The 26,910-nt window shown below is 44.5% G+C and overlaps 1 protein-coding gene across 6 annotated transcripts in view; it reads left to right on the forward strand.

Moving 5' to 3' along the window:
- The window catches only part of ppp2r5eb (protein phosphatase 2, regulatory subunit B', epsilon), a 123,725-nt gene that overhangs the window by 15,895 nt on the left and 80,920 nt on the right, over window positions 1-26,910 (forward strand). For 3 of the 6 annotated variants that reach the window (XM_041971942.1, XM_041971940.1, XM_041971943.1), the window contains exon 2: window positions 3,410-3,573. In XM_041971942.1, the coding sequence (XP_041827876.1) occupies window positions 3,417-3,573 (157 nt within the window). In that variant the 5' untranslated portion in view covers window positions 3,410-3,416. Of the gene's footprint in view, window positions 1-3,409; window positions 3,574-18,570; window positions 18,592-26,910 lie in introns of those variants that run through there. The other 3 variants (XM_041971941.1, XM_041971944.1, XM_041971945.1) reach the window with 2 other exon arrangements.

Raw genomic sequence — 26,910 nt, forward strand, 5'->3', positions numbered from 1 at the left:
GAGGTTACTGCTTGGTTTGTAATTGCAGTGCACGCCGACTCATACGTTATCGCCATGCACTGTAGCTGTACAGCACCTCGTAGCAGCATCTTCCTCCTCCTCTTCCTCCTCCTCCCTCTCCTGCTGTTCTGTGACTGGCTGTCGATGATCAGCTGATCGGCTTTTCTCTCTTGTTGCTCTTGTTTATGGTCCATCTGAGAAGGAGGAAGCCAGCGCTCCTGGTTCATCTCATATCAACCCAAAGTATTGTTACTGGACGCGCTAGCTAAAGTAAGCTACATCTATCAGCCTCATGTCAGTCGGACCCACGTCACTATGAGAAGCTGAGGAATGAAACATGTTGATAACTGCAGCCTGCTCCAGTTACATGTTGTTTGTCTTTATTTCCTATAACTTGTCAGTAATAATGAGGTTTGCTAGAGACACAGCTGTAAATCTACCAGATAGATCAGGGTCAGATATCTAGAGGGTGAAACAGCAAAGGAAGCAAGGAGACGTCTTCTCTGAATCACTGCTGCTGTGCAGATGCTGGAGACTCTGATCATTTAGTCCTGAATGTGGTGAGAGACACTATGACCAGGTTCTGAGATACAACCAGAGCAGGACCTTCTCTAACACAGTAGCTGCTGGTGGTAGACAGGGTTTATACTTCAGCTATGCAGGGCTGGGTCTTTTTGGTGATTAAACCCACAACACGACACAGTGTCTGTCTCAGCATGCGGGTTAGTAAATAACAGAAATGAAAATTTATCAGTGATTGTGCGAATGCATTCGGGCCACCACAAAGATCAGAGCCATCCCAGGGGGCCCCGGGAACCAGGAGACCAGCTGCCCCCCAAGAGCATGTATCCCAGCTACCCTGCCAAAGGATGACCAGGCATCTGCCTACAGGGTGGCAGAGGAAGGCCCCAGCCAGAGCGCCTTACTGCCTTGGCGCACTGGTCCCTAGAAGCCAGGGACGGGTGCCGCCGCCAGCCACACCAGGCGCTGGCACCCTAGAGATAGACAGAGAGCTGCGTCCCAGGAGCAGATCTATAAGTTCAACATATAGCAACACGTTGTGAGCTTGTTGTTTGGTTATTTTCATCAATAATTAAAGTTTAAAGGCCTGGTTTTAGACTTAAAAGGTTTCCCAACCAACAGCAAATACTTTCTGGTCCACCTAGGACGATGCATTGCACAGATAAAGTTCTCCAAATTACTCCAAAAAAAGCAAAAAGCAACCACATCCTGACTTTGGTAACTGTGGCTTTATTTCTGAGAATATTCTGAAGTGTAAAACACACGCTCAACTTGACCTGGTCTGCCAGTGGAATTATGATGATAATTAAAATATGTCCACATATTGTTTCGTCACTTCCACCAAACCCCTTTGTCGACGCTGCCGCCATGATTCATCTACGAATGAATAAACTGTCTGTGTGCGCTGCCCCCCACTCCCCCAAGACAGAGCCCCCCCCAATGCACAGGAGAATCACAAGTTAGTAGTAGGAAACGCCCCCCAGAGAGTCAGTTAACCAACCGGTGGTGGTAGGCGCCCCCATTCTCCAGGATCCCCCATAGGGCAGGACGAGCTGGGGACAGGTGTCCCCCACCTGGAGGAAGGGCCCTAGACCCCCACCCAGCCCACCCAAGAGGAGCCCATCTGGCCCAGAGCCAGACCCCACCCCACCACAAGGTAGCACCAACCACCGGCCACCCATATCCTCCCACCCAGGCCAGAGACACAGCCCCTGCCCTCCACATGCCTCGCAACCCCACACCCCATCCCGTGAAACTGCCAGACCCCCGCCTCCCCAGAGTGGCGAGTTCACAGCCCACCACCGCTACCACTAAGTGATGGAGCTAACCACAGGGATTCATCCAGCAGACACCATGTCATTACCAATGACAGATTTCACAGGTCATTCCTGCTTAGCTGTGTGTGTTACAGGGGGGTGTGTTAGGACGTGCACGTTTACAATAATGACATAAAAGAAACTAGAAACACAAGTTGGGGTGAAGCGTAAGGAAAAAAAAAAACAAGAAAGCAGGCAGGGAGAAGGATTAGACCAAAGAAAACCATTTAAACCCAGTAAAAACTTGATCTCCATCCTGGACCCCCATGTCTGAGACTAGCACCTCCTTAACACGAGGAGGTCAGCTACATGGACGTTTATCACCTTTAGATCAGGACCAGAATCTTTGGCCGCTCCGGGATCTCCAGGGGAACTGGTGGTTAATGCTGAACTCTTTTCCTTTCAGCTCTCTGCCTCACCTTCTTCACCTGCTCTCTCTACTTTGCCAGGATGGGGCGGGTCTGCAGCCAGCAGGCTTCCTAGATCCCATCAGGTGGACCCGGTGAATGTGAAGGCTTTAATGTGTCACCTGGAAGTTTAAGCTGTGGTTTTCACCATAGCTTTGGGGTCTTCTTAAGCCTGCTCGGGATGCTGGAGAAACCAGATTTTCTCTCTTAACAGTTCCTCTGATGTTCTTGTTGTCCTCTTGGATCGGGTCATTTCCTCAGTGAGAGATTTTTCGGCCTCCTCAAGGGCAGCGTTTTCCATAGCTAGCTTCTGTCGCTGGCTAAATCCTGAAGACTCCCGCAAAGCTCGGAACTGCTTGTGTAAAACCTCTATGAGGGACGACCATGCATCCCGACTAGAAAAGCGCGAGTCGATAGCAGAAGAGAAGCTGGGCGCCTCTCCGTGGAGAAATCACTCCAGGTGAGGTTTCCTCTCGGGATCTTTTAGATACAGAAACTTTGGCCACGGTGGGTTTCCCCATGACAATCGGCTGGTAATGCTCGTCTATAAATTTGTCAATGAATTCCTTCGGGTGGTCCAGTTCTTCGTTTTGTTACAGTGTTTGTGAAAAGGAAAAATATTGTTAAAAAAAGGAAAAGATTTCCTATAGTTGGAATTTATTGGCAGAGTTTGTATGAATGATGAAAATGGCTGACCAGTAGGCCGCTGTGATGTGTTCTGGCGAGATACAGCATCACGCACCGGTCTCCTGACTTACCTGAGGGCTCCGCCTCCGACGCCGCGCACTCACTGAGTGAATCAGTCCAGCATTAAAACCGCTCCACCATCATGAAAGGACCGTCTTAAATGCAAGGCTCTAAATGAAACTAATTCAGCAACTAAGAAACAAAATACTTTAGACTAATATTATTTAGACTTTTGGTTTAAACCCATTTTCCAGGTTCTTGGTTCAGAAATGTTACAGAGCCTGTACGTTGCTGTCTGCTGTGTGTTGGAGGTCTGACTGACTGTTTTATAACGAAGTTACTTTAAAGAGGAATGAAGCAGAAGGGGCGTTTTCCATTTATTAGGAATCAGAGCAGCTGATATGTCGGCGTTTTGTTGGAGTCCATCAGTATTCTGTGGCTATAGTAACCCTCCCTCCTCCTATTTGCCTCTCCCAGCAGGGCTATGTCCTCGGCACCCACCACGTCTCCATCTGTGGACAAAGTGGACGGATTTTCCCGGAAGTCTGTCAGGAAGGCCAAGCAGAAGCGCTCGCAGAGTTCGTCCCAGTTCCGCTCTCAGGGCAAGCCCATCGAGCTCACGCCCCTGCCGCTGCTCAAGGGTAAGAGAAGATGTCTGATGTTGGACTGTACATGAAGCTAATGAAACAAAACCTGGTGAAAGCCACTTTTAAATAAGTGACTTCTTGACTTGACTCACTTGTGCTGGCTGAGCTGAGCAGATGCTGATGTGACCAGTTTGACAGTCTTGGCTTGTGAACCAGCAGACCGGCTGTCCCAGTAAAACACCAGCGGCTTCGTCTGCTGGCACTAAAGTGGAGGACAGTAAATGAAGAATGAAGAATGCTTTACATGTAATGTCTGTTTTATCCTGAGATCTGATGTGTGTTTATTTTTCATCCCAGAGATGATTTAAATTGTGATGAACCAGTGAAGATGTGACCATGTTTCTCCTGGTTGCACAGTTTCATGCTGAGACTTCTTCAGTTTTATTTGAATGTAATCTTTAAGCAGAGCTGCTAAACTGAAGACCAGGCAGACCGTCTCCATGATCATACCTGCCATGCCAGTGTGTTGTCTTTAATCTGCTCCTTCCTCAGCTTTTAATGCTCTCAGGACGTTTCAGCTGCTCAGATATGGGGGTATTTCTCTGTCTTTAATCAGGAGCGTAATTGTTTGCTTTGAGAGAAAGATTTCTGGTTTTCATGCTCAAATATCATCTTGCTCTCTCAAAACTCTGCTCTCACACTCAGAAAGTTCCTCTTACTTTCAAAACTCTGCTCAGACTTGGTCTCTTTCCATCATCAGACACTTTCTCTGCTCTCAAAACTTCTGCTCTTGGATATTTTTGGGTTGCTGAAAGAGCTGTCTGTCAAACCTCCTCCAGCCAATAGAATACGAGATAATTCGAGCAAATCGTCCTCACCTTCTTCAGGGTCCACTTGTTTTACTTCACACAGTGATTCCACACTCTTAGCCCAGATTTAGTTTGAACATAAACTTTTTAGTAGTGACTAATTATCATTTTATCTTTTATATAACAGCGTCTCATTAATAAAACAAATAAGTTGTTTCTAATAGTTTTCTACATTGTGCAGTGTAATAATAATGATTAGCCAAGAAAACTAAACATGTTACGTCTCTGTCAGAGGGGGCGGGGCTATTTTCAAAATTCAACATATCTGGACCACAAAGGCTCATGGGAAACGTTGATGTGAATTATCATCCACAGGTTGTTGGTATGTGTGTGTCAAAGGTCAATGAAACAACTAAACTGTATGTGAAAATCTAAACTAAGAGAATTAGTTCAACATACCTAACCCAACCTACCTACCCACCTACCTACCCTACATACCTGCCTAACCTACCTACCTATCCTGCCTACATACCTACCCTACATACTTACCTACCTGCCCTGCCTACATACCTGCCCACCACCCTACCTACATACGTACCTACCTACCACCTACCCTACCTACCTACCTACCTACCCTACATACCTACCCACCTACTAGAGGCTTTAAAGAAATTTAGATAAGTGAACTAATGGGTGTTAAATTCTATTGTTTGTCCAACTGGATTAGTTGCTTTAAACCATTCTAGTTTTACAAACGCTGAAACATGTCAAGTTGTATCAAACTGGACAAACAATAGAATTTAACACCCATTAGTTCACTTATCTAAATTTATTTAAAGCCTCTAGTAGGTAGGTAGGTAGGTTAGGCAGGTATGTAGGGTAGGTAGGTGGGTAGGTAGGGTAGGTGGGTAGGTAGGTAGGGTTAGGTATGTAGGGTTAGGTAGTTTAGATTTTCACATACAGTTTAGTTGTTTCATTGACCTTTGACACACACATACCAACAACCTGTGGATGATAATTCACATCAACGTTTCCCATGAGCCTTTGTGGTCCAGATATGTTGAATTTTGAAAATAGCCCCGCCCCCTCTGACAGAGACGTAACATGTTTAGTTTTCTTGGCTAATCATTATTATTACACTGCACAATGTAGAAAACTATTAGAAACAACTTATTTGTTTTATTAATGAGACGCTGTTATATAAAAGATAAAATGATAATTAGTCACTACTAAAAAGTTTATGTTCAAACTAAATCTGGGCTAAGAGTGTGGAATCACTGTGTGAAGTAAAACAAGTGGACCCTGAAGAAGGTGAGGACGATTTGCTCGAATTATCTCGTATTCTATTGGCTGGAGGAGGTTTGACAGACAGCTCTTTCAGCAACCCAAAAATATCCAAGAGCAGAAGTTTTGAGAGCAGAGAAAGTGTCTGATGATGGAAAGAGACCAAGTCTGAGCAGAGTTTTGAAAGTAAGAGGAACTTTCTGAGTGTGAGAGCAGAGTTTTGAGAGAGCAAGATGATATTTGAGCATGAAAACCAGAAATCTTTCTCTCAAAGCAAACAATTACGCTCCTGATTAAAGACAGAGAAATACCCCCATGCTCAGATCAAGCTTTGTTTGTGGGAGGTTGGCTTCCTGGACAGGTATTAGAGAGATTCTGTTGAAATTTTTACCTAGAAGCACCAGAAAGACGGATTCCCCGTGAAATGGACCTGCCGGTACAGTTTGGGCCATGTTGCTGTTCCTGTCCATCCTCCAGACTTTTTGGAGGTCCAGACCTTTGGGTTTGAAAACACTGAAATGCTGTAGATAATTTTCTACCAGAGGTCTGATTCTACTGCTTCTACTTTAAACACTGCACTCATATAAGGCGCATTCTGACAGAGAAGTTCTAAGAACGCAGTTCTAATAACTGTCCTAGTTCTAAGAACTACCTTCTCCAGGGGAACTGTTTCATGTTGCATTCGTACATGAGTTGGGGGCGGTAGCGGGACCGATGTGACGCATACGTCTGCGACAGTGACGTGTGACTTTAGCGCCACATAACAACAAAACAAAACCCGCTAAAAACAAAACAACACGGCAAGTTAATATGGAGAAGGAAGAGATCATAGTGTTCATGCTCTGCTTGATGGAGATGTTACTGATGGACGATACAACCAGGCGTCTCACGTCGAGGCTGGAAGGCTCCTGAAAGTCAGAAGATGAAGAATCCAGCGGCAGGAGATCCGCCACAGACAAAGGAGACGACGTGTAAGTTTAACTTATTAAACATGCGCCAATTGTATACGTGTCTTATGAGTAAATATTTCAGACGGTTTTCTACTGTCTGTGTTGAGCAGATTACAATAAGTAAATATTTCAGACGGCGGGTTTATTGTAACTCGTGTTCTGTTTCAGACGTTGCTGCAGCTCATTGAACTCCTCACCGTCCGCCTGGTCCGGAGCAAAGCTGATAACTAGTGGGAAAAGGTTGTTCTCAATTTTACCGATGAGCAGTAGATAGAGAATTTCTGTATGTCCAGGGAGACATTTCAATACATCTGTGGCCGCCTGAAGCTGCACTGGAGAGGATGGACACAACCACCTGCTGCAGATACTGAAGGAGATGGAGAACAGCCTGGATGCTTCACCTCCTGCCTTCCAGCTAATCACAAGACACCTCTTCATAATAAGCATCATGTTGTGGAAGTTCCACAGATAGAACATACATGTATACATGATGTACACATTTAAAGAGAAAATGTTCCATAGAAAATGCATCATTTCATTTCATTTTTTTTTCTTTTTTTTTTTTGTGTTAAACGTGTAAAATAAAGATCTCATCATCTGCTTTAAGCTTTGTGTGTTTTATGGAATCATCAGTAGAAGGTGGAGGAGTAATCCGTCAGTGGAGGGTTGGTTGTGACTGAGTTATGGTTTAGAATTATGAGGACATAGTCACACAGATTTAGCGTAGATGAAGGTAAAAATATAAAAAGGGTGGTGAAATGTTTACAGGTGTGTAATTTGTGTCAGATCTTGGTTAAACATGATAAACTTCGTTCTGTGATATGGAGCATATTATAAAGTTGATAAACTAATGTAATTTACACCCAGGATAAGACTTAAAATGCAGCGACCAAAGATGGATTATTTAATATTTCATAGCTGTGATAAGTTAATAACTACTCAATATTTTTATTAGCTAATATTTTATAGATGTGGCCAAAGCACATCTAACAGACACAAACTGAAAACTTCAGACTCTTTACAAAGTCATTTATTTTTTTATAGTGAATACAGCAGAGCAAAAATAACTATGTACATGTGTGTGTATCCTGCATATCACACTGGCTTTTCCTGCCGCACGCAGGAGTCATTTGCTGCGGCGTTGCCCGAGTAAACATGTCGGTGGTACAAGCTGTCCAATTTACTGTTTGTTCGGTTCGTCCCGCTCCGGTTGTCGTGGTTCTTAATTTATTTGTAGTCTTGTGTGAGTTTTCTACGTGCGCTGCTTCGCGTTATCCCGCGTTCTCTGACTGAGAGCTGATCGTCAGGAATATTTTTATATCAAAACCTCTCTGAAGATCCTCTGTGGCGTAGACGGTCAGAAGAGCTTCGACCTCCTCGTCGGTCCATTTATCGCTTGCTTGTTGTTGTTTTTGTCCGTATGTGCAACCGTGTTTTTTAAATGTGGCGGGGACACAAAATGCGGAAATCTGGCAAGGGGCGGAGCTACCAGTCACCAAACACCTACGTCATGAGGGTTCCTATAGAACCCCGCTCAGACCCTGCCTCGGAGCAGGAGCTAAAATGGTTATAGGAACTAGGGACCAGTTCCTATATGTCGGAATGCGCGAAAAAACGGCCTGGTTCCTGAAAAGGTTATAGGAACTGCAAAAGGTTCCTACAGTCGGAAAGAGCCTATTGTCAGTCATTTTCAGGCTGCTTATTTTCTCCTGTGTTTTTTATGAAAAGAAAGCAAAACTTTTCTAGTTGCCTCTATTCTACCTTTGTTCGAAGGAGGGTGAGATTCTGAGGGGTCAGTCTCAGGTCTTTCCAGGTGTTTTGGGCTTTTTCTATTTGACAGAAAGCTGTCTTTCTCGTTGGAGAGGTTAAAGCAGCTGTGATGGTTTGTAAGTTGTGGTTTCCAGGAGGAGAGATCTGGTTATTTGGTCCAGGAATACCCGGTATCTGTCAGCTGGTCTGTGAAAGCATGGCTTGACATTTTGTTGCTGCATAGCTAAGACACACTGGTTTTACTCAGGTTCTCTTCCAGCTTGGTCCAATAAAAACGTTTTTACACCGGTCAGTATTTTACACATGTCTGGGTGGAAAAAGCAGCTCATCTTGAGAAGCCAGACTACATCCATCCATGGTGCAGGTTGTAGTTCACCACTGGAAGGTTCCCGCTGAAGCTGCAGCAGCTCATCCAGGCAGCCTCTCCTACTGTCGGCATGTCGCTGCCAGCATACAACCACACTCATCGTTCAGCCTCTCCGTTTCATGAAGAATGTGTCCTCAGGACTCTGTTTGACCAAAGTAGAAGTAGTGCTCCTACAAAGCATCTGCTTCTCTTTTAAACACCACCACAGGAAAATGGGCCTGAGAAGCTCCCAAGTTCAGTGTCAAGATTATCATTGTTAGGGGACATTTTTATATGGACCCACTCCAGTTCTTACCTAAAGGTTCATTTAAAGACACTATAGAGATTTCCAGATTTGCTCAGTGGCACCTCCTATTGATGGCTAATCCAGCATCTTCATCCTACCTGTACTCTGAGATCTTCATCCTACCTGAACTGAGATCTTCATCCTACCTGTGCTAGCAGTACTACCTGTACTACCTGTACTAGCTGTACTAACTGTACTGCCTGTACTAACTGTACTAGCTGTACTAACTGTACTAGCTGTACTACCTGTACTAGCAGTACTAGCTGTACTAACTGTACTAGCTGTACTACCTGTACTACCTGTACTAGCAGTACTAGCTGTACTAACTGTACTAGCTGTACTACCTGTACTACCTGTACTACCTGTACTAGCTGTACTAACTGTACTAGCTGTACTAACTGTACTAGCTGTACTACCTGTACTACCTGTATTAGCAGTACTAGCTGTACTAACTGTACTAGCTGTACTAACTGTACTACCTATACTACCTGTACTTCCTGTACTAGCTGTACTAACTGTACTAGCTGTACTAACTGTACTAACTGTACTAACTGTACTAGCTGTACTAGCTGTACTACCTGTACTACCTGTACTAGCAGTGCTAGCTGTACTAGCAGTGCTAGCTGTACTAGCTGTACTACCTGTACTAGCTGTACTAGCAGTACTAGCAGTACTAGCTATACTACCTGTACTAGCTGTACTACCTGTACTAGCAGTACTAGCAGTACTAGCTGTACTAGCAGTACTAGCTATACTACCTGTACTAGCTGTACTAGCAGTACTACCTGTACTAGCTGTACTAGCTGTACTAGCAGTACTAGCTATACTACCTGTACTACCTGTACTAGCAGTACTACCTGTACTAGCTGTACTACCTGTACTAGCAGTACTACCTGTACTAGCTGTACTACCTGTACTAGCTGTACTACCTGTACTAGCAGTACTACCTGTACTACCTGTACTAGCTGTACTACCTGTACTAGCTGTACTACCTGTACTAGCAGTACTACCTGTACTAGCTGTACTACCTGTACTAGCAGTACTAGCAGTACTACCTGTACTACCTGTACTAGCTGTACTACCTGTACTAGCTGTACTAGCTGTACTACCTGTACTAGCAGTACTACCTGTACTAGCTGTACTAGCTGTACTACCTGTACTAGCTGTACTACCTGTACTAGCAGTACTACCTGTACTAGCTGTACTAACTGTACTAACTGTACTAGCTGTACTACCTGTACTACCTGTACTAGCAGTGCTAGCTGTACTAGCAGTATTAGCTGTACTAGCTGTACTACCTGTACTAGCTGTACTAGCAGTACTAGCAGTACTAGCTATACTACCTGTACTAGCTGTACTAGCTGTACTAGCAGTACTAGCTATACTACCTGTACTAGCTGTACTAGCAGTACTAGCTGTACTAGCTGTACTAGCTGTACTAGCTGTACTAGCTATACTACCTGTACTAGCTGTACTACCTGTACTACCTGTACTAGCAGTACTACCTGTACTAGCTGTACTACCTGTACTAGCTGTACTACCTGTACTAGCAGTACTACCTGTACTAGCTGTACTACCTGTACTAGCAGTACTAGCAGTACTACCTGTACTACCTGTACTACCTGTACTAGCTGTACTAGCTGTACTACCTGTACTAGCAGTACTAGCAGTACTACCTGTACTAGCTGTACTAGCTGTACTACCTGTACTAGCAGTACTAGCTGTACTAGCTGTACTAGCTGTACTACCTGTACTAGCTGTACTACCTGTACTAGCAGTACTACCTGTACTAGCTGTACTAGCTGTACTAACTGTACTAACTGTACTAGCTGTACTAGCTGTACTACCTGTACTACCTGTACTAGCAGTGCTAGCTGTACTAGCAGTATTAGCTGTACTAGCTGTACTACCTGTACTAGCTGTACTAGCAGTACTAGCAGTACTAGCTATACTACCTGTACTAGCTGTACTAGCTGTACTAGCAGTACTAGCTATACTACCTGTACTAGCTGTACTAGCAGTACTACCTGTACTAGCTGTACTAGCTGTACTAGCTGTACTAGCTATACTACCTGTACTAGCTGTACTACCTGTACTACCTGTACTAGCAGTACTACCTGTACTAGCTGTACTACCTGTACTAGCTGTACTACCTGTACTAGCAGTACTACCTGTACTAGCTGTACTACCTGTACTAGCTGTACTACCTGTACTAGCGTGTGCAACATCACGTGGCATCCTGGATGAAAAAGTAGTGATGTGGCTTCTCAGCCTTGGTGTTCTGCTGGACGGCTCCAAAGATGTAGATAATAGATGTCGCTGTGGCATCAAAAAAGTCCAAAATGGAGCGTTTTAAGGTTGGAAAGTTTGGGTAATGCATCTTTAACATGCTGCAGAACACTGAAACGAGAGAAAGTATAACATTAAAGACATCAGGACACTCTGCTTAGGGGTTTTGAGTGTAGTGGTTTCTATGACACGGACGATTCTGCATGGATGCAGTAACAAAACATAATGGATTATAATAACGTAATGTGTATGTTCTGCCGCCGCTTGAATAGGTGATCTGCAACAGCTCGGCAGATAGATACCTCTCCCAAGAAAGATCCGAGATTGAACCCGTTTTGAGACATTAATTCAGGAAAATTAAACTGTTAAACAAAGCACACATACACAAAATACATCAATATCCCACTGGAAATACATTCACTGTCAGGGAAATCCTGTAACATTACACATCAAAATGGATCAGTTAGCTTAAAGCTAACATCTATGGAAAATACCATTGGCAGGCTAGCGGTTAGCATGTGCAAATGAACTAAAGGGATTAAAATAACTTTGTCCAACAAATGTACCTCAGCAGTATTCTGTGTTCAGTTACAAACTGACTGGTCTACTTAGAAGCTAATGTTTTCTGGCCATAAAGGTGAACATGAAAAACATCTTCCATATTCTATCTGAACTAACTCATATGATTCAAATTAAAAGGCTCTCTGACAAGCTCTGCACAAGTCTGCTAATGAGCAATTAATTTGAATCAGGTGTGTTGCAGCAGGGAGGCATCTAAGACCTGCAGGATAGTGGGCCTTGAGGACCAGGGTTGGGGCCCTCTGCTGTAGTCTACAGCTCGTCCACCATGTGCCTTTCTCCATAGAGTTGACGATGAAGCTCTTACCAGACAGAGGTTGCACTAGACTTTTTTGTTGTCTTGTCATTTTCAATCAATCATCAAAATGTTATTTATATAGCACTTTTCATACAACGTGCTATACACAACAATAACTAAATATCAAGAAAACAGAACTACAAATAAGCCTTGGCATACCCGAGCATGTAACTCAACCAAATTAAAAACAAAACCACATCCGTCCATTATCTCTCACACAGGAAAAGCAAACACAAGCTCCCACCTCCCTACCTACCCACTAGCCCCAAACCCCACAGACAAACCCCAGTCCCCAGTGTCATGCTTAATGCTACTGTGAGGAAGCGTATCTAGGGAATCCGTCCACACCAGGGGCTCCCCCACCCATGACCACAGAGGTCGCCACCACAGGCCCGCCCAGATCATGGCTGTCTGGGTCCCACACCTCAACCTTTATGATGCGGTGCAGGACGGCGCCCCAGACAAGGCAACCACTGCAGCAGCGAGCCTGCAGACGGAGCAGGCATAGCCCCCCATCCGGAGGATCCCGATAAGGAAAAAAAACTGGAAAAATATGGCAAGGTCAATTTAAAAGGGATCAAATAAACTTAAAATAATAATAAAACTAATAATAATAATAAAATAATTAGGAGCAGCTTGAATAAAAGTATATATGAGTTAAGACAACAAAACAATAAAATAAAATAAAAAATATGAAAAATAAAATAAAATCTGAGTAAAGCAGCAGAGCTAGTCGACTTAATGGGGGCGGGTTTATCAGCCGGGCAACAGCTGAAAGGAGGGATCTCACATTATTGCCGTTGTTGGGGATGAGTCTGGAAAAGGAGGTCCGCCTGGCTCGCTCTATTGTAGGTGAAGAGAGGATCTTTGTATATTTTGTGGTGAACAGGGAGTTCATATTTTCTCCATCTTCTCTCAGCTGACCGGCACTTTCTCTTTGGGTGGCTTTGGATTTGTTCTAAGCTTTTGTTTGCGTCGGTGCCACCTTGTCCAGTGCTCTTATTCTTTTTCTGTTAACCATATAATCAACCGTAGAAGCACGGAGATGAGGTGAAACGTCTCCACCAACTTTGCTGCCACTACACTGGTGAGACATGGCTTCCTCACAGGTCTCTCCAGTGTGTTCTGCTGTACATGTCGAACCCTGGCCTCCCGCATGGGAGACGGATGCTCTGCCGAGCTAACCAGCCATGTTTTGACAGCGATTAGAGAATTCTTCAGGGTTTTGGTGGTCTGTATAAAATTATGTATTAAATAGGAGGACAGCTAAAAACAAACAATATTCAAAAGTCTGAAAGTCACCAAATGTGATGTTTTTAAAAGTGATTGACTTTAAACCACCTGCAGCAGTTCCTCCCTGGGTGTGTCTCTAAAAGAACAGCAGGTGCATTTTGGTCAAGTTTCTGTTAAAAATTAATTAGTTTGACTAGCAAGGTCATAAAACTCCGTCGTAATCTGTTTTTACCCGCCACTTTAATGTTATATATAATAACGTCCTTTTCAATAGCATTTAATTTTCATTCATTTTTAATGAGTCAGAAGAAGCTGAGGACCAGATCCCACCGTCCATCATCCAGCAGATGGAAGCGTGGAACCACTGGCTGTAACCCAGTAGCCATGAACCAGTCGCTGTGGCCTGAACACGCACCACCTCACACCTTCGTCACGGTCTGCGTGGGCTTGAATTACACTCGTGTGCGTGATCAAAGGTCTCAGGTGGGATTGCTGCAGAGGCTGACTGATGGAGGGCTGAGGTGAAGATGGAGGCAGAAAAACATTACGCAGTGTGTTTAGGATTAATAATCCACAAAGACAAAGTGTTTTCTATGAAAGCTTTCAGACTGATGTGGTCCTAAACTCGGTTGAAAACACTCCATCTAGCCGGCAAGATGGAGTGTAATATGGGAATGATGGCGGGGATGCTGTGGTTCATTTCATTTGGCTTTTCTGGGGATTTTCTGCATATTTGTTGTTTGGTGATGGAGCTGGAGGAAAGTCTGTTTCATTGTTAAAGTTTGGGACTCTTTGTCACCTGAATTGAAACGTCACCCAGATTTAGGGGTCAAGGCTGTGCGCATTTTTTGGCTGAATGTAATGTTTTGCGTATTGTAAATTTAATGTATTTGTAATGTAAAAGCCCATCAAGGGACAGACTTTGCAAATGAGCCTTGGCTATGAATGTTTTGGTGTGATATGGTTGTTTGTTTGTCCCTATCAAATAAACAACGGTCTTATCGTTAGCTGCTAATGTGAGAGCATGTGGTCCTAGCAGTAGCTGCTAATGTGACAGCCTGCGGTCTTAGGGTTAGTTGCTAATGTGAGAGCATGTGGTCCTAGCAGTAGCTGCTAATGTGACAGCCTGCGGTCTTAGCGTTAGTTGCTAATGTGAGAGCATGCAGTCTTAGCGTTAGCTGCTAATGTGAGAGCATGCAGTCTTAGCGTTAGCTGCTAATGTGAGAGCATGTGGTCTTAGCATTAGCTGCTAATGTGACAGCCTGCGGTCTTAGGGTTAGTTGCTAATGTGAGAGCATGCAGTCTTAGCGTTAGCTGCTAATGTGAGAGCATGCGGTCTTAGCGTTAGCTGCTAATGTGAGAGCCTGCGATCTTAGCGTTAGTTGCTAATGTGAGAGCATGAAGTCTTAGCGTTAGCTGCTAATGTGACAGCCTGCGGTCTTAGGGTTAGTTGCTATTGTGAGAGCCGGATCAGCTAATTCCACCACTTTTCTGTGACTAAATGCCAAAAAATGCTGAATATTTGAAAGAAGCGTTACCTCTGATCACTCGGATGCAGTAAATTATTCTTTTCTATAAAATTTAAACAATATCTCCGGTTTTCCTTGTTTTATTGATGTCAAACAAAAGCTGGGAGAGAGGTTAAAGTCACCTAGTTGTTTTAAGGTTGCGTGATCATAGACCTCTAAGGGCTGAACAGACCAGCAGGTTTGGAAGAATAAAAGGAAAATCCACTTAAACATTCATATTTCCAGTAAAGCAGCCCTGCTGGGATGCTGCAGATTGCACTAACCCTGAGCTAGTAAATACCGGTTGCGTGGTGCAGCGTTTATAAGAGGAGGAGTGCCTCATTTATTTCCTAGGACTCTGATCAGTACAGCTTCAATAACGACCCTAAGCTCTGAGACCCCTGCACTCCCATATATGTTCACAAAGCAAGTTAAACCAGCAAGCAGTGAAGCTGAATGAATGAACTCTATGAAATCTCTAGCAGCTAAGCTCAGATGAGCAGGAGGCATGTTGGGACTTCAGGTGAACACCTGGGCTGACTGGCCTTTTGGGCTTTCAGGTGAACACCTGGGCTGACTGGCCTTTTGGGACTTCAGGTGAACACCTGGGCTGACTGGCCTTTCTACGTCAGATCTGCTTTACCTGTTAGGGAGATGTGTGTTTTATTAACGGTTGCTACTGCTCCAAGGCTTGCTCAGCCCATTAGCAAGGCAGCTTACTATATCTTGTCATCTTTTATTCCATACAAATGAGTGTTGTTTTTTTTTTATTTCTCCACTGAATGTTGCGATTCTTTTCCTGTTGCGGGGGTCTTCTCCTTGTAGGATGCATATTTTATGTTTTCTTTTTTATTTGACTTCATGTCCATAGCCTCGGTCCGGGCCTGAGGTATGCATGTGTGCTGCAGAGGTGGGCGTAGGCATGGACAGCCGTGTTCTTGTGGGTTTACCAGACTGTGGAAGCACATTGCCCGGATCCTCTCCTCGACTGCTCCTCTGTTCAGGTCACAGGTCAAGAGGCAGCTGAGGAAACTGACTAATGATGAAGAGCAGAAGCCCGAGCTCTGGCTCAGCCCATTTCTCTCAACCATTATTAGGATCACAAAACACCTCCCGTCCCGCAAGCAGGTCTGTTTATACCAAGCTACCTGTTCACAAATATGCTCGTGTAATGGCTCATTAATTCATGCAGGAATAAGTGTTTACAAGTGTGATTAATATTTTTAGGAGATTGATCATTTTTGCAAGTCAAGTCTGAAGTGACTTTTCATTGTAGCAGATCATGTGGTTCACGTGGATCGCAGCATTGAGTTTAAAATCCACCCTTCACCTTTGTTCCAGCTCCCATCCTGAGCTCCCACTGGCCAATATGCCCCCTCTATACTGGACCTTCACTTCAGGAATTCAGTTGTGAGAACTTTTCTAAACTGATGTTAAGAAAAATCTGAATGATCCCAGAAAAAATAGGAACAATAAAACGATGAGCAAAGAAAATATCGTTAAAATTTTAAGAATGCGATAAAACGTTGACTTATTTTTTAATCTTCCACCCTGACTAGGGCTGGGCGATCTATAGAGTGAACTCGATGTTCCCCCAGACCTTTACTAGCATAATATATCGCAGACCCGGAGTATAAACTATCTACGTGGGATTTTCTTGGCTCTGTCTGCTGGTTAGAGCGAAGCTCGCCGCCCATCCAGAAAAGCCTCCTGCACATGCGCGTTGTTTCAGGAGAGAGGAAGAAGCATGCAGCTAGTTTAGCTAGATGCCAGACGTCCATTTGAAGCTGTAATTGGTTTCAGAAATGACGACAGTGAAGAGACGACTGATCGTTCAGCTGTTCGTGTTTCCGGATGGACACCAAGTTCTTCATACATCGGAGCAGGAAGCTCCTCCTCCTGCTTTTATGATTAAATAAGATCAGACGGATTATTAAAGCAGATGATTTACAGCTGGTTGAATGGACAGTTCCCAGCTCTCTCTCTGCAGGTGGGAGTGCAGCTCACCTGTGTGCAGGCGGCAGGTAGAGACATGATGTGAATTACATGGCAACATAAGATAAATAAAACTCTGTGTTTTTTTTTATAATAAAAGGAATGAATCTAAACCTGTTCTCGGGGGAGGGGAACCCTGGATTACTGCGGCTGGGATCTGGTGCAGAATAGAAAAAATATTTCAATAAAAAATTATTGAATGAAAAAATATACAAGATATTGATTAATTCTATAAAATAAACTTGATCTTCTAGGGGTGGCAGGGTTGATGTTGGGGGGGGTGTATGGGTTTATGGGAGCAGGTCCCTGCTTCAGAATAAAGTTTGTTGAAACAGAAAAATCAAGATGAAGAGTTTGTTTAAATTCTACTGGTGTTTTTATCCTGATAATGTTGGATTCATTATTTAGGGTTTTTAAAAGGAGATCAGGATGTAATGTGTGTATTGGGATGAGGTAAAAAAAATCTATGTCGGGATGTCAGTTATAGGCCATATTGCCCAGCCCAACTAAACCAGTAGTTTCCAGTGTGTGTGATGGGTTACTGGTCCCAGTTTAAAGTCGTCATGGTAAACCAACACTTCTGAAGCCAATCTGATGGAGTTAACAGTATTTTAGTACAAAGGCAGCAACAACACAACTTTTACTCTGCCGCGATGCTAAGCTAGTTGCTAACGTAGATGCTGGATTCATGTTACAGTGACTAGCCCTTGCAGGTGTGTTTAAGGTGGATGAAGGTGGATGTGGTGCATGAAGGCAGTTTATCAGGACGACCACAGTGCCAGGAAACACTGGGTCTCCTTTTGTGGACTATGGCTGGTTTGAAGATGGCTGCCAGGTAACCCCACCCCCAACCACCACAGGTTTATCTCTGGGGCCAGCTTAGAACCAGGAGCCGGTGCAAAGAACCAGTGCTTAGGCACGCTCTGGCTCCGAACCAGCACTGGAAAAAGCCCCAGGGAATCCTGGAATCGATCCGCCGACCTTCCGGTTGGAAGCCTCCCATGGTCACTGATTCAAGGTACTAAAAAGTTCATGTGTTGAAGCAAGACTGTCCCAGTGAAAGTAAAGCAAAAAAAAGTTGTGCATATCTGGACAAAACCAGCTTTCTTCTTCCTGCTCCTCCTGAGCTCCTCCCCTCTTTCTGTGCAGATGCTGTGGTATAAATGTGGAGAAGCATGGCAGACGGCCTGTTGGAGACCATAGAAAACGTCAGTAGCAACCCCTGACTAATGTGGGGCCATATCATCCCTTGGTTGAAGGTGCTGTCAGCAGTTTGCAACCAGAATTAGCGTCGTCTCACGTCTCAGGCTCGTGTAGGAGGACTGATCTGTCTCTGACCTCCATGGGCAGCGAGCTTTAAAAAAGACAGGAGCAGAAAATAGACAGGAGGAGATGTACAATGCTGCCCAGCCCGCCCATGTTTTTCTCTGTGGCTTCCTCTGGACTCGTGTTTGGCCAATGAAGCCCACCGACACGCTCCCTCATCTTCCCTCCCCTTCCCGTCCTCCCCTCAGGAGAAACCTGACCTGCTAGGTGTCTTTTTACATGTTACCAGCCGCATTTGCTACAAACAAGCCAGAAGAGGAGCTGGGCTTCGGTGAACCACCGTCATCCACGTGTCCGGCTCAGATCAGCTGACGCGGCGACGTTCGCCACTGTTTGTTTCTGCAGGTGCTTCCTAACGCCGGGAGGAAAGCTGATTAAGTGAGTTACAGCCTTCCTTGCATGACTAGTGTGGGCGTGGACATAACTGCTAGCGTTAAAGTTAGCTGTGTTTTCAGCCCAGTCTGCCCAGTGTGTGTGAACTATGGACTGGAACTGGAACAGAAGAGTTGTATTTTTCCAGCTGGAGATGCGAACTCGTTCACTCTGATTGAAGGTGAGGATGGTGTTGGCTTGTCCCAGAGCTGGAGGAGTTTACTGGCATCCGTCGCTGCTTTAATGGAGCGAATTCTTCCCCAACCTTAAAAATACACAAAACCTGGCGTTTTATTAGAATTACTGGATCATTAATCAAAGTAGTTGCTCCACTGATGTTGTTGTATTTCCAAACTGTTTCAGCTTGTTTTAGTTAAATGGGATGTAAGCCTATCAGTCAGGATTCAGCCAGACCAGGAGCTGGGTCCATTCTGGACCTCTGGAAAGGATCTCTCAGACAAAACGGCCTTCAGGGAACAGATCAGATCAAAATCCTTTCATATGATGGATGATTTCCAGGTTTTCCGCCAAAACTTGGCTCAGCATACGATCAGTGACCCGACGCACACTCGTGCCTGACTAGGCTGCTGTGTGTGGACGTGGCTGCAGGCCGGTGTGGGAGCTGAAGTGGAGGGCAGGTACCTTCTGTGTTGGTTGGGATTACCGGTAGGTGGAATTCCCGCTGTGCAGGATCTGCCAGTGTCACAGGCCGTCCAGCTGGACCGGTGAAGGCAGTCCTTGTGTTAACTGTCCCACACCATCATTCCTGCTTTTTACATGTCACACAACCCCATGGAAACAGCTGCTTCTCTGGAGATGTGTAGAAGGTGGTGGACGCTCCCGCTCACTAACCAGAGACCCTGCTGTAAAGTAGGCCTGAGTAAAGGCAGCAGGAGCTCTAATATGAGCACGGATATGCTCTTCATGACATGAATATGTTGTAGGCCTGGGTAGCCACTAATTTCTTGAATCGATTAATTTCCAGCTAACTGTGTAACACCAGCCATTTCTCTGGAATATTAAAGACCTTCTCAGACAACTATTTTTATAAAACACTGAGTGCATTTCCTGGACAATAAATTCAGTTACCTGGGAGTAATCAGATTACTGTAATAATCTGATCTGAAACATCTACATGCATTTCTGAAACACCAGAACAATCTGGTGTTTCCCAGAATCCCAGCCAGGAACGCTGTGATGGAAACTCTCAGGACTTTTTAAATGTCCTGATGAAGCTTCATCCAGCGGAGTCGCTCTAAATGTTCTTAAAGCTTTGCTCTCAGATACGTGTTGATGCTAATAAAACCTCCAAAGAGTTCTGGATCCATTTAAAGCCTGAATACCACTCAGAAATTCCTACAATGATGTAGCTTGTTCAGCTGTGTATTGCCATGACGGCCGCGATGTTATCGGCGTAACACCGGAGCAGGAGAAATCCTCCATCTCCACCTGCTGAGAGAATCTACAAAACTCTCATCCCTGTATGATTTCCAGCTGGTCTACATGTTTTCTGACACGTGCACTCTGTCCTCTGACGGAAACCTGTGCATGCACATGGAAACAGACGTGTTGTCATGGAAACCAGATAAACATCAGAATGTTTCCTGTTGGATAACAGCACAAAGTGGAAACCTGTTCTAGAAGAAATGTGGCTTTAAATGACCATGTTGGATTTATTTTGAAGTATGGACGTGTGGTGCCATCACTTCCTGTTGTTGAACTTGGAGGCGCACACGGTCTTAGCATTAGCTGCTAATTTGAGAGGCTGCGGTCTTGGCGTTAGCTGCCAATGTAAGAGCATGTGGTCTTACCATTAGCTGCTAATATGACAGCATGTGGTCTTTGCGTTAGCTGCTAATGTAAGAGCATGTGGTCTTACCATTAGCTGCTAATATGACAGCATGTGGTCCTAGCAGTAGCTGCTAATGTGAGAGCATGTGGTCCTAGCAGTAGCTGCTAATGTGAGAGCATGTGGTCCTAGCAGTAGCTGCTAATGTGAGAGCATGTGGTCTTAGCATTAGCTGCTAATGTGAGAGCATGTGGTCCTAGCAGTAGCTGCTAATGTGAGAGCATGTGGTCTTAGCATTAGCTGCTAATGTGAGAGCATGTGGTCCTACCAGTAGCTGCTAATGTGAGAGCATGTGATCTTAGCGTTAGCTGCTAATGTGAGAGCATGTAGTATTAGTGTTAGCTGCTAATGTGAGAGCATGCGGTCTTAGGGTTAGTTGCTAATGTGAGAGCATGTGGTCTTAGCAGTAGCTGCTAATGTGAGAGCATGTGGTCCTAGGGTTAACACTCCAGCCCTGCAGCCCTGCTTCTGCTTTCTGTCTTGACGCCGCCTTTGCCTTCTCTCAGTGGGCATGGTGAGCCACGAAGACCTGGGGGCTCTCGCCACGTCAGCTGGGACGTTGTGTCAATAAACTCAGTTGTTCTGCTAGACATCCTGTCCTATCCGAAGGAGTTCGTGTCGGCTGTAGATGAACTTGTTTCTGTTTTTAAGGCATTACCTGGGAGAGCAGTTTGCTGCAGCTGTATTGAGCGCCGCCATGGTAACCAAAATAATCAAATAACCATATCTGCTACATGCAACAGTTCAGTTCATCTCTAGCGAACAGGCTTTCTGGTCAGAGGAGGCGTCTCAAGTGGCTTCCTGCTGTCTGATGTGGATATTTTCAGACATGCAGCACCGTAGCCTCTCTTCATCAGCCACCAATGACCGTTACCATTACTTGATCTTTACCTGGTGAAATCCAGCTCTAGATATGCCTCATCATGCTATTGTGTCTATTTTTGGTAGATGAAGTCTGTTGTTGATTCATCATCGTTTGCTCGTTGCTACTTTCACACATTTGTCCGCATAACTCTGGCCCCCCTAGTGGACTCGCCCCCCAGTTTGGGAACCACTGTGTCACACAGGTGCCTTGACATCACATTGACAAAATGTATAAAAGCTGAGACAGGCGAGAAACACAAGATTTAAACTGAGTTTAAACTGATTTTCTCTCCCTCTGCAGACATTCTAGATGATTTTCCATCAGTTAACATTTTCCTCCAGAGACACAGAAACACGAGTTATGTTCACCAGACAGAAGAGTTCCTAGTTTGGGAGGTGGAGCAGGAAAAGTGGGGCACAAAGCAGAAATGTTTCATTAAATCTTGATTTCACGTAATATTGAGCTGATGATTACAACTGAATTGATCATCTAATGTAAAGATGGAAGAAAAACCAAGTGAGCTTTGGTTCTTTCTGTCGATAGAATACAATAAAAACAGGCAGATTTTCAGGCATAGTGAGTAAATGGTGATTAATCATGATTAAGCTGTGATTAAGCTGTTCATGTCATCTGAAGAATATCAGTATACAGCAACTTAATCCAGAATAGAAACACCAGCTGAGCCCTGTGCATGCTTCCAGATGAAAGAATGAGACAAACTGCTGTCTTTGTGTTAATGAAAGGGCTTGTTGGCTTTACTGCAGCCTTTCATGCACGAGTGCAGGACAAGGTGTCAGGAAATCTACATTACACTGTGTGTCCTGAAGCACCAGGAGGTGCTGCAGCGAGCTGTGATGTGGACGTTTCGTACCTGCCAGCCTTTGTGGTGCCTCTGCAGTGCTGGATTGGCCTGCAGAGAGCAGGGTTTACCCGGGGTTGATGATTGACAGCAGCCTGGTGCCTCCTCGCTTCAATGAGACCTGACAGCATGGAGATAGGGGTACAAGGAGGTTGCATGTGGGTCATAATATATATTTATGTGGTTCAGTTTTTTTCAGTGCACAAGTCCTACTCTCAGCTTGTGCATGTTTGTGCACTGCAAGCATATGTAAATGCATTTCATCAGTATTAACTAACAGCAGTAGAAAACGTAAATTATATTCTCATAATACTACAGTTTAACTTGAGTGTTGTTGGAAGCCTGTTTTCTGACATCCGGTGCAGTTTCAAACAGGAAATACCACCAAAATGTGTGCACCTGTTTTCTGTTTGCACAGATGAAAGAAGAAAGTCTCCTCCAGTGATGGTGATGTTTTTTGTTGGGTTCATGTTTAGCTTCCTGGAGCTGCAGCCAGGCCAAGGTGACAGAGATATTTCTGGATGGCTTTCTGAAACCAAACTGCTGCTAGCGGCAGCTCGTTTGAGAATGTCTGTCCAGCTCAGCGTTAAGGTGTATTTCTGCTCCCGTACGGTCGTAAACAGCGATGTCTTTTTCAAGCGTAGTCATACGGCGCCGTCCTCATAGTTCATGCGTGCTAAGCGTTGTCATGGATATTAAGTCAGTTCCTCCTCTAGGGGGCAGTGCTGAGTTCAGAGTTCACTCAGCGAGCCGATGTCAGTATCAGACACCGTTTAGCGGCAGTCTTGGTTGAAGCGGGACTCTTCCGGTGCAGCAGTTCAAACACAGAAAGTAGAAGCTGCAGTTTTCATATATCTATGTATATATATATATATATATGTATGTGTATATATAGTATGAACAATAAGGTCATTTTAATGATAATTTTACTAAAGGTAAACTTTAGACTGGTCCGGCTCTTAGCTTGTTCCAGTTTGTTCATTTTGGCCCACTTTGTGTTTGAGTTCGACTCCCCTGGTTTACAACAACGTTATAAGTTTCTTACGAATTTAGAGAAACTGAACAGATTTTGTAGAAATGATCTCATCTTTTTTCACTTGGTTGTGGAAGAAGGTGTGACGCTGTAAAAGCTGAGAACAGGAAGGTCGTATATATATCAGTACTTAGTGGTATTGTGTTGTTGGTTGAGTGCCAGTTCCAGTGATCGGAGTTAACAGCTGATGCAGCCATGTTGCCGGTTACGTCTGTCCTCGTTGTTTGACGGCCAGAGAGAACAGATGTTCCCACAGTCTCGTCTCACAGTAATCCTTTATGTAACGTCACACTTCGTGGCCTCGGGCTGCAGGGAACCTGGAGATGGAAACATCCTCTGCTTCAGCTCAGAATGCGTCTGGTCATCAGTGAGTTGCTGTTGGCTTATTAATTCAGAAAATGATCAACCCTTGATGCTGCTATAAAGCCATCCTCATCACACACAGACCATGTAGTCTGTGTTTTATGTAAAGCTTCTAAAGCCCTGTTTATATCTGATGCTTGCTGGCTGTTGGCGGTGGGTGGAAGAGGTGCTAACAGGCTTATCTCATGTAAATAATGTTAATAAGAAGGGCAGCGGTGAGGAGAGCAAAGGTCTCGCCCACCTTCCTCCATCCACATAACGCTGCCGTTTCCTTATTTCTGGCCTGTTTATAGCTTCAGGATGGCAATCTGCAATGGAAGTGTGTACATACAGTACATAATATCTTCATACCCAGAACAAAATATCCAACAAATTCCCCTTCATACAAGTCCAATCACCTGCTGAGTCCATCTGTCAGAGCTGCTCACTCTCTCTGCTGTAACTCAAGCTCACTCGACCGGTCACACATGTTCACTCCTTTTAGAGATGCGGGGCTTTCCCCTTTACACTCGGTGTGTGGATAGCTGCTCAGCTTACAACTAGATTTGTGTTTCCACTCAGGTCTGCTCTATCATCTAAGAATAGTGAAGCACAGCAGGAACCAGTTTCCATTAAACACCTTTCTTAAACACACTGTTTCCCAGCTGCTGGCCTCACGAGTAAACTCTTATTATAAACACATTGTTTGTTCATTTCTTATACTCAGCTCCTTCCTGTGGGTGACCGGTGTATTGATGATAAAATAAGGGAAACTAAAATTCACATGCAGTTGAATATCCAGAAATGCAGCAGCTGTTACATGTCCTTTTGACATCCTGAACCTGATTGGTTTAGAGATGAGGGAAACCCCGCTCTGCATGCTGGCAGCTGTCTTACTGTAGTATGAATCAGTGGGGGAACAGTAGGTTGATTTAACTATTATCCCTCTAACATTAGCAGAAACAACTGTAAGTACAATATTTAAGCTGGAACCTCTTCATGATACAGAAAATGTATCATTAATGACAGGCAGAAGGACAGATGTCCAGCGGCCCTGCAGGCATCCAAAGCATCTAACTACTGCAAATAAAGCTGGCCTTTCAGGGCTCCAGACTAACTTTTTTACCAGGAGAACGGTAGCCCCTAACTTAAATTTTTAGGAGCGCAAGCAGAAAATTTAGGGGTGCACATTGAAATCACCTTGCCAAGCAAATATTCATATTTCCTCTCATTTTCATCGTATTAGTGATAAATGAACAATAAATTCAGAAATTACAACATTTACAATTCAATTTTTTTGTGCAGCAGTTGACAGAACATAAAAAAAATAAAAAAAATATCTTATTGGCCGCACTAATGCAAAACAACTAGACATAAAACTAGTCAAATCAGATTTGATTTGATTTTCACTTTGTAGTCGAGGCAGGACGGCAGCTTTGTCCCCATCATCCCCCACAGGACATGGTACGACTGGTTCATGTAGTTCCTGGTAATAAACGGCTTCAGGGACTGATGCTCCTCTCCAGCCGAGATGCTCTAGTTCAGGTCTTTAATGACATCCGCCTGAGCACAGATAGCAGGAACATTTTAATCCTGGTACTGCTGGATCTCAGTGCTGTATTTGACTCTGTCCACCAGAACGTCTCACTAGACCGGCTGGAAAACTGGGTCAGACTTTCTGGTACTTTAATTGTTCTGAGTCCTGTTTAAAAGACAGGGACTACTTTGTGTCTATAGGTAACTATAAACCTGAGCGAACATAAAAACCTGTGGAGTTCCCCAAGGCTCCATCCTGGAGCCACTACTGTTCAACATCTACATGCTGCCATTCGCTCACATTATGGAAACAACTAAACATGTTACCACAGTTATGCTGAGGACACACACATCTACATAACCATCTCACCAGGAGACTACAGTCCGATCCAGACTCTTATCACCTACATGGATCAGATTAAAGATCGGATGGGCCAGAACTTCCTTCAGTTAAATAAAGACTAAACTGAAATAATAGTTTTTGGAGCCAGAGGAAGAAAGATTAAAAGTCAGTTCTTACCTTCAAAAAGCAAAGTTTAAAACTACCAACCAAGCCAGAAACCTGGGAGTAGCCCTGGACTCAGACCTGGGAGCAGTCCTGGAAGTAGTCCTGGACTCAGACCTGGGAGTAGTCCTGGATTCAGACCTGGATTTTAGCAGTTATATTAAAACAGCTGTGAAGTCGGCCTGTTTTAAGACCAGGAAAGTAGATCCTAGAACTCCAGTCCTCACTAAAGCCAGTAACGTAGATCCTAGACCTCCAGTCCTCACTAGGACCAGGAAAGTAGATCCTAGAACTCCAGTCCTTGCTAAGACCAGGAAAGTAGATTCTAGACCTCCAGTCCTCGCTAAGACCAGGAAAGTAGATTCTAGAACTCCAGTCCTCACTAAGACCACGACCAGGAAAGTAGGTCTTAGAACTCAGTCCTTATTAAGACCAGGGAAGTAGAACCTAGAACTCCAGTTCTCACTAAGACCAGGAAAGTAGATCCTAGACCTCCAGTCCTCACTAAGACCACAACCAGGAAAGTAGGTCTTAGAACTCAGTCCTTACTAAGACCAGGAAAGTAGATCCTAGACCACCAGGCCTCACTAAGACCAGGAAAGTAGATCCTAGAACTCCAGTCCTCACTAAGACCAGGAACGTAGATCCTAGACATCCAGTCCTCGCTAAGACCAGGAAAGTAGATCCTAGAACTCCAGTTCTCACTAAGACCAGGAAAGTAGATCCTAGACCTCCAGTCCTCACTAAGACCACGACCAGGAAAGTAGGTCTTAGAACTCAGTCCTTACTAATCCCAGGAAAGTAGATCCTAGACCTCCAGTCCTCACTAAGACCACGACCAGGAAAGTAGGTCTTAGAACTCAGTCCTTACTAAGCCCAGGAAAGTAGATCCTAGACCTCCAGTCCTCACTAAGACCAGGAAAGTAGATCCTAGACCTCCAGTCCTCACTAAGACCACGACCAGGAAAGTAGGTCTTAGAACTCAGTCCTTACTAAGCCCAGGAAAGTAGATCCTAGACCTCCAGCCCTCAGATCTTTACACTGGCTTCCTGCTGTTAGTTTACAAAGACCTGAATGGTTTAGGACCAGACTCCATTCAGGATCTTCTGGTTGGTTATGAAGCAACCAGATCCCTCAGGTCATCAGGGTCAGGTCTACTTTCTGTTCCCAGAGTCAGAACTAAACATGGAGAGTAGGGCTGGGCAATTAATCGAATTTTAATCGCGATTACGATCTGGGTTTTGAACGATCATAAAAATGAAATGGTCCGATTATTTTTTTGTCCTTCAATTTGTGCTGTTTTCAAATCGAGCGCAGCTGTCATTGCAGCGCTTTG

This window comes from Melanotaenia boesemani, chromosome 20 (assembly GCF_017639745.1).
Source record: "Melanotaenia boesemani isolate fMelBoe1 chromosome 20, fMelBoe1.pri, whole genome shotgun sequence".
Classification (NCBI taxonomy): Eukaryota; Metazoa; Chordata; class Actinopteri; order Atheriniformes; family Melanotaeniidae; genus Melanotaenia; species Melanotaenia boesemani.